We start from the raw sequence: 13,563 nt of genomic DNA on the forward strand, positions 1-13,563 counted from the left end.
GAATGAAACTTCCTCCCAAATGGAGCTGAGTGTGGTGACAATACCAGGGTACTTTCCTTGATCTTCATTCACCACATCTAAAGGGATAAGTGGAGCTTCTGACAGGATGATCTTTATTCCTTGATTATGTGTGTTAGTTAGGCCACCTGGACATTAAATGAACTTTCAGAGACTATCTACTTCCTATGATGGGGACAACTTGAAGGGCTGTTTTGCTTTAGCTTGTTTTCCAACCTGGGTTAAAGAAGTGTTGACCTCAAACCCAAAGGGTGGAGCATTGTCTTATTACTGGAGGATATAAGGAAATTAAAGGCAATTGAGAGGAATAAGTGAGGGAATTTAGAAGAGGATTTTTGGAAGGCAAGTTAATTTGGAATCAGTACAATGGTAGGATCAGGGAGAAGAAAGGAAAAAGTGAGACGGGAGACTTGATAAATGTAATAGCCTGTTTGGAAATCTTGGGAATAACAGGGAACATGAGGCTGGGCAAGAGGAGGACAGCTGGGCTGGAGCTATCAGGCAAGGAGCTCTGGCATCTTTTCTTCTGTGATTAAAGGCTGCATGATTGCCCTCAGTGAAGGCACTGGCTAGAACCAGGCACTATGAAGGCAGGCTTCCATGCATCTCTCTGCCAGCCTACTTCAATCCCACCCTGCAGGAACCATGCACTAGGACCATTCTAGTCCTAGCCCTCTCTTTCTATAGTTATAAATCTCTGACTACCTGGAGCAAGCATTAGCGCTATGTTGAACCCTCTTCATTTCAAAGCAGAAAAAAGGCTAGAACTTGCATCTTCCTCCACAAATAACAAGGGCCCCCAACATTTGAACTGAAAGAGAATCTCTGTTACCTCACAGCAGGATAAGGACTATGACACACAGATAAGTAGTTAGGATTTCATCCATTAGAGGGCTCTGGTACATTAACCTAAGCCAGTTTGGTTTGTTCTCTCTAATATGTACACACACAGTACATGGCATTCTCCTATGAAGTTGCATGTGATTTATCTTCTTCAATGAAGTAGAGTAACATCTGGACCTAAGCCTCCAAAGGTCAAATACTGGTGCTCCAAGCGGCTATACTACCAAGCCCCTGATTGTATGTCCACAGCTGCAATTATATTCTCTGCTCTGGCCCTCACAGCATAACATGTTGGGAATATGGAGGAGGGAGGGCTTGCATTTATATTCTCTTTGTTCCTCTCCCCTTCTATTCTTCCTTTTCTTTTCCCCCTTCCTCCTTCTCTCCCTTCTTTTCCCACTCCCACCTCACTTTAAGTGTGTGCGGGGGAAGGGTCTTATAACATTCATTGGTAGCCTGGAGCTGCATCCAGGCACTCAGGTATTTTCTTTTTCTGTAGGCCAGTTTATATCACTAGCCTACAGAAAATCACACTATGTGCCAGGGCCGCCCAGAGGATTCCGGGGGCCCGGGGTCTTTGGCGGCGGGGGGCCCTTCCGTTCCGGGGGACCGCCGCCGGCGCCCAAGAGGCCCCGCGGGCCGCCCCCGCCGAATTACCGGCGCCGCGCGCGCGCCGCGCGGCCGGGGTGGCCGGTGGTGGGGGGGGTCCGCGCCCTCGGGCGCTTCCGGCGGGGTCCAGGGCCGCTGGCAAGAAGCGCCGCCAACCCCGCCCGCCGCGCTGCGCCCGGCGCCGCCCCGCCCCCCCCCTTGCCCGCGCCCGCCGGCCGGGCCCTGAGCTCCGCCGCCAGCGTGCCGGGCGGAGGGGGCAGGCTGGGAACTCAGCCTCAGCCCCGCCTCCCCTCTCTCCCCCGCCCCGCCCCTCGGGCCCGCCCCGGGCCCGCGGGCTCTCAGCCCCCCCCCCCACCACCTCCCAGCCCCGGCTCTCAGGCGGGGGGCGCGGGAGGGCTCGGCTCAGGGGCTGAGGCGATGCGCTGCGGCTCAGAGAGAGGGCTCCAGGAGCTTGGGGGGCTCTTCTCTGGGGCCCCGGGCCCTCCCCCCGGGGCCCCCCCCCCCCCCCCCCCCCTGCTATGTGCTCTAATGCTGTTGGCTACACTGTATCTAGGCTGAGTCATAGACTGAGGTGGCTATAAGCAAGAATCTAAGATGTAGCCTAGATTTAGCAAAATCACCAGCATTGTTGTGGATGACGGTGAAATAGTGGTGAGGATTTAATAGTAAATGAGCATGTTTTTAAACAATGAGATTTTAGCATGTTAGCCCTGAATTGGAGCCCTCAGTAACTGATCCTCACTTTCCTACGTCCCCTTTTCTCCACACTGGTCATAGCCCTACACATACTGAATTTCATAATTCTTTAAAGTAACATACAGAACTGAACACAACATATCACTTTAAATAGACAGTGTGTGGCACAAAAATGTTATTTACCACTGGTTGTTGATCATCACTCTAAATCTGTACAGAGGCTTCAGATTTCGAAACAAGATGTGCAATAAGTAAGGCAGTCATCTGACTAAGGGGTGACACAAGGGAGTGCCCTGAAAAATGAGAGTGAGACGCACACAATGGCCAGAATTAGATACTATCCTAATTACAGGAAACGGCTTTTCACTATTGCTAAGGCTGTGACACATAGATAAAATCCACGAGACTCAAGGCTAACATTCTGGTTTTTTTTTTTTTTGAGAGGTGTGCAGGGCTGGGAGGACTAGGAAGTGTTAAATGATGAGATACTGTTAAGATTAATATTTGCAAATTTATGCCAATTGTATAAACTGATATACTAAGAAATGTTACTTTTTTTTAATTTGTTTTTTAAGTTTAGCAGCTGTAGGTAAATGATTTAGTTCCGGAGATTGTGATCATGTTAAACAGAGGCCGAAGTTAACATGTAGGAGGCACTCTAATATAAAATATTTTTTCTAAATATTGTATGTCATCAAGGGAGTAAAAGTTAGTAGGTTAAATAGCAAAAGCACTTTTCTTAAAGCTGTTTACTTTTCATACAGGCATTGGGCTTTATTCTGCCTTCACTCACACTAGTTTTACATTAGTGAACTATTGACTAGATTAGAACTACTCATGGTTTACACTGGGATAAGTTCAGACAAAGCCCTTGTTTTCTAAAATGCTCAGAAATTTCCAGACATCCAAATGTTGGTATCTCTAAATACACTCTGGAGGATCAGCAAGCAGTGAAAGTGCTGCTTTTCCTATTCTCTTACTTCCCTCACCCATTATGAGCTTTGCTGGCCTCTATAACAGGAGTTGTTTCTCCTCAGCACAGACAGTTTTACTGTTATGATTGCAATTGTTAATCTTTAACCATGATTGAATCTACATAAGATGGTTTCCTCTGAAAGAGGCATTGCCACTGCCAAAGCCTGCCGTGCCCTTTTCTAAGAAAGCAGGAAGTCTCTACTGCTTAAATATAGTCACACAACGTTAATATTCTCAGTACGGATGTAGAATATGCAGTTTCCTGTTTAATGCTACATGCATTGATCTGTGTAAGATTGACATTTACTGCACCAATACTGTTAAATAATTGACTTCCATGTCTGTATCACTGTGGAAGCTAATGGTGTCATGGCAAAAATCTAGAACCTATTTTTTCATGTCCAAGATGTGACAATCCGCTTGGATTAAACACCTAGCTATGAGCATGGTTTTCTCTTCCTGAATATGTCTTTGAAAATGTTTCAAGAGGTAGCTTTGCAATTTGAAAGATAAAAAGTATTAAACAGCAGAAGTATGCAAAAGAAGGTGAAACTTTAAAACTTTCTTATGGAAGTTTCTAAACCTCTGTCACAGAAAAAATCTCATTTTGAGTTAGATTTCTGCTATCTGATCACCATTCTAAGAACTGAAAATCTGAAGCCTTTGCACCATTCAGTTACGAGAGTTGACACTTGAAAGGAGAGGGAAATAAATCATAAATGGCTTTTTTCCAGTTTTACATCAACACCTGGGTTCTTGTGTCAGGAAGTCGAAGTCCCACCAGACCTCCACACACGAGAACAGTTGAAGCTAGAAGAATGGGGATTGCTTTGGTGATGCCAACAAGGGAACCAAATATTAAGTTTCCAAGTACAGCTGCTGCTTTGCATAGTGCATTCAAAAAGCCGAAGCCTGTTGCCCTAAAAGGGGGAAAAAAAAAAGAACAACATTAAACATGCTTGAAAAATTAAAGCCTTTGGGACAGATCCTCAGCTGGGGTAAATCAGGGTAGCCCCGTTGACTTCAGTGGAGCCATCCCAATTTACACTAGCTGAGGATCTGGCCTCTTGATTGTACAGTGTGCCAACAAAACAAGGGGACAATCATCTTTGTATGGGGGAACAGAAAGTTTTAATTTCCTCCAGCTGGCACACCTGATCAAACAGTTGGTGGAAATGCTGATGAGATCTTATCCTCATATAATAATGAACATTAAAACTTTGGACATGAACCGAATGGGGGCCTTAAAAAATGGGTCTTGGGATGGAGGTGAGATGTAAGGGTATAACTACACTGCAAAGAAAACCCCACAGCCCCGAGTCTCAGAGCCCGGGTCAACTGACTCAGGCTCGTGGGGTTGGGCTGTGGGGCTATAAAATTGCAGCGTAGACATTCAGGCTCAGCTCTGAAAACTTGCAAGTAGGGAGGGCCTCGAAGTACAGGCTCCAGCCCCAGCCTGAACATCTACACTGCTATTTTCAGCCCCGCAGCCCAAGCCCCATGAGTCTGAGTCAATTGACCCAGGCTCTGAAATTTGGTGCCACAGGTTTTAATTTGAAGTGTAGACGTGCCCTAAGAGATTCTGCAGGATAGGGAAGGGAGATGGTTTGCTAGCTGAGAATCTAATAAAAACACTTCTGAGTGGACATTGCTTTATGGAAACATAATATATGATCCTATTAATATTCTGTATCAAAGCCGAAGAGTAACTCATCTGCTTAGCTGATGACAAGGTTAAAACTAGATATGTTCTGCAAACCACTTTGATTTTAAAAAACCTTGTTTAATCAGGACTATATCATATGGAGACTGTTGCTTAGGTAATTTTGCACAGGATGTCCCAAAGAGAACAAAACCTCTAATAGAAACAAAAAAAGGCAAAGGGTATCAGAAGTGTTAGTCAATATGGGTTTGGAGAGAGGTATCTTGTGTCATCAGGGGCTTCAGTCAGAGGAACACAAGGGTGAAGCCTGATGACCAAGAAGACACTGTAGTGGGATGTTGTACAAATGCTGAAGCCAACATTCTTCTTTTCCAAGAATTCTTATGGAAGAAAAATCATAAGTGTTGATATCTATTGTTTCCACATTAGCTCTGTGAATTATGTACTTTCTGAACTCATGACACATGGTCAGTCTTGCTGTGTGATTATAACCATCACTGCTATGTTAGACCCTTGGCATATACTCTGGTGCCCACAGGTCACTTGCAGCCAACAGCTGTGTTTTATGATTCCCTTGCAACTTTTAAAATACTTGGACTTTAGCAAAATATTGTTCCTTTTGATTAAAGTATTGATTATTCTTTTTTATACCACACGGTGCCCCTTTAACATACCACACTAGGAAAAAAACCTCAGTGATATGTCTGGGAGCTATCAAGTGATTAAAAAATTAATCATGATTAATTGCGCTGTTAAACAATAGAATACCATTTACTTTAAATATTTTCAGATGTTTACTACATTTTCAAATATATTAATTTAAATTATAACACAGAATACAAAGTGTACAGTGCTCACTTTATTTTTTATTACAAATATTTGCACTGTAAAAAACAAAACAAAAAACCCCAAAATTATATTTTTCAATTCACCTCATACAAGTACTATAGTGCAATCTTTTTATTGTGAAAGATGAACGTACAAATATAGAATTATGTACAAAAAAACCTGCATTCAAAAATAAAACAATGTAAACTTTAGAGCCTACTCTAGTTTTTACCCGCATTCTGCATATATTTCATGTTCTAGCAGTCTCGGATGATGACCCAGCACATGTTCGTGTTAAGAACACTTTCACAGCAGATTTCACAAAACACAAAGAAGGAACCAATGTGAGATTTCTAAAAATAGCTAAAGCACTCAACCCAGAGTTTAAGAATCTGAAGTGCCGTCCAAAAATCAGAGAGGGACGAGGTGTAGAGCATGCTTGTAGAAGTCTTAAAAGAGCAACACACTGATGCAGAAACTACAGAACCCAAACCACCAAAAAAGAAAATCAACCTTCTGCTGGTGGCATCAGACTCAGATGATGAAAATAAACGTGTGTCAGTCCACACTGCTTTGGATTGTTATCAAGCAGAAGCCATCATCAGCATGGATGGCTGTCCTCTGGAATGATGGTTGAAGCATGAAGGGACATATGAATCTTCAGTGCATCTGGCATGTAAATATCTACCAACTCTGGCTACAAAACTGCCATGTGAACACCTGTTCTCACTTTCTGGTGACGTAAATAAGAAGCAAGCAGCATTATCTTCTGCAAATTGTAACCAACCTTGTTTGTCTGAGTGATTGGCTCATCAAGAAGTAGCACTGAGTGGACTTGTAGGCTCTAAAGTTTTACACCTTTTTGGTTTTGAGTGCAGTTATGTAACCAAAAATAAATCTGCATTTGCTAGTTACACTTTCACCATAAAGAGGATTGCACTTCAGTACTTGTATCTTGTATGAGATGAATTAAACTAAAGAAATAATATTTTTTATCATTTTTACAGTGCATATATTTGTAATAAAAAATAATAATATAAAGTGAGCACTGTGAATTTTATATTCTGTGTTGTAATTGAAATCAATATTGGAAATGTGGAAAAACCTCCAAAAATATTTAATATATTTCAATTGGTATTCTAGTGTTATAAGTGCGGTTAATCACATGAGTTAACTGTGATTGACAGCCCTGTTTTTTAAATATTATACACACACACACACACACACTTATTGTAGCTTCCACTAGTGCCCTAAAGCCAAAATTTGCCCAAAAGATTATGAACACTGAGAAAAACAATGTTTATGTAGCGATAATGTAATCGTTTTCTGTCCACAGGTCTCAGCCTAAATGCAGTAAAAGCTAACAGAATAAGAATAAGAATAAGTCTTGCATCTGAAGAAGTGGGTATTCACCCACGAAAGCTCATGCTGCAGAACGTCTGTTAGTCTATAAGGTGCCACAGGATTCTTTGTTGCTTTTAACAGAATAAGAGTTAACAGAACTAACAAAAGAATATAGATCTAGCTAATGCAAATTTAGACACAGATCTAGACATGAAATCTTTGGAAGGGCAATGCTAGGGAACATATGGAGATACTTTTTATATTACTCTGTAGCGGTAAATTGCTTCACAGGTGCTATCTGCTTACATCATCTAGTTATACTGCATATAATTTCCTGAGCATTTGGAATATTTATTTTCATATCCTGTGCTCTACAACTAGCACATTCAGAACCTGCAGTATATTCCGGGACTGTTATCAGGTGGATGTCTCTGTATTTTAACTCAAATATGAAGGTACTTTTTAAAGATGGTCTGTAATATATTTGAACTAAATTGGTGCAGTATTCAGGTACTGAAAAAACCCAGCTCTTTTGCAAAATATAATTGGCATAGTCAAACTTTTGCAACTGGATGGTGCTGCTAATTTTCTGATCTCATGAACATTGTCAAATGATCATAAAGAGATGAATAAGACTGTTAAAATAAGCCCATTTTTCTTTGGCCTTGACTGTTCCAAGGTTTTAAAACGAACAACCCTGTAGTAAATCTCATCTTTTGATCTTTACGCAGTCTCCACACATAAAATGTTGCATAAAATACTATGTTGTTAATTGTGACCAGGAATAAAAATAAGATGTTCAAAAAATGAAGAAAAATGTCTGAATAATGTAGTCCTTTCTTGGTGCATCTGAACAGTGTTCTCTCTATTTTCAATCATCTCTGATCGCTCTCTTGAATCTTGAAACTATGGGCCCGACTGTGCATGCCCTGTGCCCCAGTAAACACGAACAAGAGTTTCGATGCTCAAGGAAAGCAGAATCAGGCTCTACAGCTTTAAAATACAAACGTATTTGTTAAAATATTTGTGATTCAAATCAATTAAATCCCATATTAATACTTCCCTTCAGTGCACCCATAACTCATTCTAGTACAACGGCAGGACAGAGAAATGTTGTATGTATCTGCCCCAATCCCCAAGCACAACAGGGCCCAGTCTCCCTCTCTATCTCTGCTGCAATCCTTGCTGCTGTGCTTCGAAGAAGAGATGAAGTGTACTGACATTCTAAGAATCATCAAGGAAACCTGGTGAATCATCAAATGCACTCAGTGTGGACTGAAATGCAGATGCCTGAAGGCGTGAAGTCATTACCAAACATTGTACCAATCTGCACTACATTGATCAGTTAATGGGCAAATCGTTGGCACAAATTCCTGTTTTCTGACTTAGCTGTGTGATCCCCATTAGGGACCAGGGGAGTTATGTAGTCATAATCCTGTGCACAGCTTAGAAAATTGACAGGAACACATCACATCAATACTGGTAGTGCAGTGGGGTGGGTTTATTCAACTCTCAAAAATTATTTATTTTATATCTTTTAGTAATACTAGAACCATATGCAAAATCCTCCAGAAATATGGGGGTGTGACAGGTCTGCCAGTGTGGTGGCAGTGAGAAGGTAGGTAAGGGAGACCTGGTTTAGTTAAGACATGACAAAGAGAAATGGCTTTCTTTAGCCAAAGTCCCAAATGAAAAAAAGTGACTAAAAATGGGAGGTTAGTGACCCAAGCATATAGCTCACCAGAGCTCTTTCCCTGAATGCCATGTGTATTCTTCTGTGGGCCAGGTACTTCTACTACTAAACTTAATGGTCTGGCCTTGCAGCCGTACCACCCAGTGACTATCTTCCTGAAATCCCAGCAGCACTTGCAGGGGGACCTGTCTGTGCAGCCCAGGGGTTTGACACTTAAGTTTCCAGACCCAGTGCCAGGTTCCATCCACATCTTCACACAAGACTATGAATAACATTATCATGGCTCCCTGAAATATATGTGAGAAGATATAATGGAAGTTAGCAGTTTTTCCTCAATATGTTATGGCCAATCTTCTAATGTTGACAACCCAAGCATGTCCAGTTTTTAATCCCTTTCACATTAGGGCAGTTTCATATCCTAGACTAAGAAGGTGCAAAAGTTTACCCACAAGTAGGACCACAGAATTTGCCTTTCTGCATCTGATTAATGGTTCATCAAGGACAATTGTATAGTCTGGTTATAAATCTCTGAAATGGGATCATTTCACCACCACACATAGAAGTATACAATTGGAGATATAAGAAAAAGAACTACAGTCAGAGAATTAGGGGTCCTAGATTTTTGCATCCTTGATGCTGAAGAGTGAGAGGGAGGGAGGAAGGAGATAGACACTTTGACAAGTACCTAGAGAACTAGATCAAGTGAGTTAATAAAACCCATCTGCTTTTTACAAAAAATTTTTCCAGCTGAGTTTATCTGAAGTCATCTGCTGGACAGGACAAGTGCAAGTCAGCAAATGGGAATGATCAGGATTATATTACATATGAATCCTCCTTGAGATAATATCTGAAACAAAACATACAGCAGTAGCCTAAAAATAAAGACAGCAAAGAAAGATTTGTGAGGCATTTTATGTCATAAGAATAGAAACCTGAGTTTCCACAGAGTGCAGTTGAACCACATCCACAGGATGGCAGTAGAAAATAACTGCCAGGAAGTGTACTGTGAGTCAGTGACTGCAAAGCTATGTCTGAGATGAATATAAAATTTCTCTTCTGACAGCAACAACAATACAACCTAAGGTTTAAAATATCCTGTGGATAATGTTTATCACTCTGGGGGAGTTCTCCAGGCTCAGAAAGGGAAATGAAGGATGGGTGCACTGAGCGGTAGGTAGATCTGTAATTTTTCATTTTTGACCAAACTCTATGCACTCTTTTCAAATGCTCTGGGAAAAGGCAGGATATGATGATTGCATTTTACAGTACATTGTGAACTCTAAATTAGCTGGCCAAAATCAAAATCCAGATGTCTGGCAGACCTAGTGAAGTTAATGAACTGTTGGATTACTTGATCTAATGTGACCGTGAGGAGATACAATGAGATGACTATACTTTTCAGTCTTATTCCAAAGTCCACTTAGGTTTGGCTTATTTATCTGGTCACAGCTACTCCTGGGTCAGAGTTCTAACTTCTAATCGTGGTGCTTCCCAAACCAGTTCACAACAAGCTGTTGTCATTTACATGAATGTAGCAATTGAATGTTAAAGAAAGAAAATCTTCCTAAACATCTCTTCTCTAGAGAATTTTAGCCCTATTCCATTCAAATGTGTATTACAGTTAGAGCTGGTTGCCTGTGCAACCTTAATTCTACCTCCTCATGCATATGCATTATAGTAGTGTCTTTAATTACTTGACTGCACACTATATTTTCCCCCACAGGTCCCTCGCCTGATTCAGTGCATGGCATGGACCTGCTCTGGGGATAAATCAGGGCTGTACAATGAAGGAGACTGTTGTCTGTAGGACCCCTGCCTCATTTGTTGGAGAAGCTGGAAGGTGTGTACTGAATGAATCATGGGAATGCCGAGGAGAAAGGACAGTCTCCTCTTAAGGTAGTTGAATGCTGGCCTGCAGAACTGGATTCTATCCCTACCTCTACTACAGAGTCTCTGTGTGATGCCGGGCAAGTTGCACCACACTTCTCTAATTGTGTGTTCCTCATTTTCTGGGTATCCAACTCGAGACTCCGGAATTTGATTTGCAGAAGTGCTGCAGCTCATAGCTGCAACTGAAGTCAATGGGAGCTCTGCTTCGAACATATAAACTGTTATACGATGCTAAGTATTCTGAGAAGTTAGATCTTAGGTGTCTCAAATTGGAAACCCAAAACTAGTCGACACTTCTGACCATACTGTGCCTCAGTTTCCCCTGTGTGAAAAGGGAACAATAATACCACCTTTCCTCACTGGGATGTTGTGAAGATTAATTAATTTATGATTGCGAAGAACTAAGAAACTGGAATAAGAGCACCTTAAGGGAAAAAAAACACAGGGTAATTAATAATTCGGTAGTCAGTGCAGGGTTTCGATGGTGTGCAGTACTCTTCACATAACTCTGCAAAACATAGGGCCAGCCCTGCATATAAATAACCCAGAAGGCCACTGTTAGGCCAGAGTTCCTATTCAACAGCTTCCACTGACAACAACAAGTGGTGCTGGGAGCTGAGCTCTTGTGAAAATCTGGCCCTTGTGAAAAACTGGTATATATATTACCAATGGCCAGTCAAAGATCAGCAGATTCTACCAACCAGCCTTTTTATGCAATATAAAAATATTTGCTCTCTGGTTGAGCCCTTGTAGAAGAAATTTCAGCTGGAAGTCATCTTTTGTGGTGGAACTGTGGGCAGCTGTTATTGTGTGTAAATTGTTTTAAAGGGATAAATAGGAAAACACTTTGTTGTAGTAGTGGTATTAGCAGAAACTGCTAAAGAGCAACTATTAAGTAAAGATGTAATGCAGACTCACTAGGATATATACTGAAATGTAAAAAAGTAGATGGAATAGTTACCTGTAGTAACTTTTTATTATTAGGAAAAAATATTTTTTCCTTCCACTAAAATTAATGAGTTTTATTACAGTAATTTCCCTCTACTTGGCTTTAATAAAATATTTACTTCTATTACATTCAGGAATGCCAAGAAAATAGCTATCTGTAAAGAAGGTTTATAATGCTTGGTTGATGGGATGATTATTACCGGAAGAGCACTTCTTGAGGTGTAATAAAAACACAGTGACATAAAAATAGAATGCTTTGGATTCATAAGTCATCTGGTATGGTTATCTTGAGATAGCTACAACAATGGAGATGAACTTCCAGGGTAAAAAAAAAAAAAGAAAGTGTCTTTGAAGCTTTTCTGCCAAAGAGGAACTAGAGGTGAGTGTTGTACTTATACTTGTATCTATAATTTCTCCTTTCCCGAGGAAATGTCTATGCATATATTCACCCCAAAAGCTTGGAATAGCATGTAAGGCATTAGGCAATAAGTAGCCTCTGGGTATTTTTATGTCCAGTGTTAGAAATGTCTAATGCCTTCATGACACGATGTACAATAATGTGAGAAAAGATGCCCCCCCGGCTTCACTGACAGGAATCTGAACAATTACAACAGAAGCATTTTTTAAAGAATAAAAGAAAATAAACTCTCTCAGTTTTCAGATCTACTAGTTTTACTCTTTATGAACTACATCATCTTATACATCCTTGTCCTTTTAATCCCTTCACTGACATTAGACCAATGATCTAGAGCTCCAATCTTAGTGTGAGATGAGAAACTTTCTTGCAGAAATTGGGAGTGGCCTGGGGGCCCTTCAAGAGCCTGGAAAGGTCAGAAGCAGAGCTCCAGAGGCTTCTTTGTAGCTGGTTAATGAAGAGACCACAGAGATACCTGCTGACCCTTCATACAAATCCTCACAGGACTGATTAATAGTTCATACTTGGGCCAAACACATTAGCCCTCCCAAAATATGCTATAATCACTGGCACAGGGACTTGATATTACAATCTCCACATCATTTCAAAGTCGATACACAATTATACTTTGGTTCAAATTCTGCCCTTTAGGTATACTATTGTAAATCCAGAATCAGTCCACTGAAGTCAGCAGAATCACTGCATATTAGCACAGTCTAAATGAGAGCAGAATTTGAACCTACGCGTTTCACATCAACTATACTTCTTATGGTATTAATTCAAAAGAGCAGGTACCTGATGCAAAATATGTCTCAAATCATTATCAAACAAACTGCTCAGAAACCAGATTCTTTTTTGCTCTGTTTGCAAGAGAAATGAGGAGTGGAAGACTAGCACACTAATACTCAAAGTCTTATAATGTATGTTTTGCAATGGAGCCAGCAGGACTAACACAGTTATATTTCAATGTACCTTCTGTCTGTAGGATACAGTTCCACAGTAATGACATCAAGGGAGTTCCATGCTGAGATGGTGAGACCATTGTACAAACACAGCATGCCTATCATCATGGATTCACTGGTACCAAACCACAAGAAAAAACAGCTAATTCCAGAGAGTACCATAGAACCACCTATATTAAAGGCAGACCAAAAAAAAAATCATTGTTTTTACAGAATAATAATATTTATAATCTTGTTTGTTTTGCATAACAATGGACTTTCCACATTGGACAGTTTAAATCACTAAACTGATATTTGAATTTAAAACTAAATTCTAAAATAGAACCCATTTCTCTGGCAACTGTCAGTTGGGACCACAGCTCTTGCAATGACAAGGAATGCATTTACATACCATAGTAAACTAAACTAACGAATAATTTAGTAGGACTCAGTCTTTATGTAGGATGTTGCTCATAGAAAATCAACATAATAAATTACTTAGTTATTTAAGTAAAATGAGCATAAATTTGTCATTATGAAGAGTTGACATCTGATTTTCAACCTCCACTAATGTCCCAAAATAGAAACTTGTCTACGGGCTCCTCTAAATTATACCAGCTAGATGGTTCCCTACACTCACTAAATGGTCTGGTCCACCATCTGAGGATTACCTGTACACAGCTCCCTCTCTCTTTAATGG

General features: G+C 40.7%; 1 protein-coding gene and 1 long non-coding RNA gene across 2 annotated transcripts in view; one reads left to right on the forward strand and one right to left on the reverse strand.

The window, feature by feature from the left end:
• LOC120408065 overlaps positions 1 to 11,738 on the forward strand; it is an 81,951-nt gene extending 70,213 nt beyond the window's left edge. The window contains exons 5-6 of the long non-coding RNA XR_005600399.1: positions 10,393 to 10,509; positions 11,642 to 11,738. This is a non-coding gene — a long non-coding RNA (uncharacterized LOC120408065). The remainder of the gene's footprint in view (positions 1 to 10,392; positions 10,510 to 11,641) is intronic.
• Positions 1 to 13,563, reverse strand: part of SV2C (synaptic vesicle glycoprotein 2C) — a 295,255-nt gene that overhangs the window by 6,408 nt on the left and 275,284 nt on the right. Inside the window, exons 15-16 of the mRNA XM_039544576.1 lie at positions 12,895 to 13,054; positions 3,890 to 4,061 (exon numbers count right to left, since the gene is read on the reverse strand). Coding sequence (XP_039400510.1) covers positions 3,890 to 4,061; positions 12,895 to 13,054 — 332 coding nt within the window. The remainder of the gene's footprint in view (positions 1 to 3,889; positions 4,062 to 12,894; positions 13,055 to 13,563) is intronic.

This window comes from Mauremys reevesii, linkage group 6 (assembly GCF_016161935.1).
Source record: "Mauremys reevesii isolate NIE-2019 linkage group 6, ASM1616193v1, whole genome shotgun sequence".
NCBI classification, from domain to species: Eukaryota; Metazoa; Chordata; order Testudines; family Geoemydidae; genus Mauremys; species Mauremys reevesii.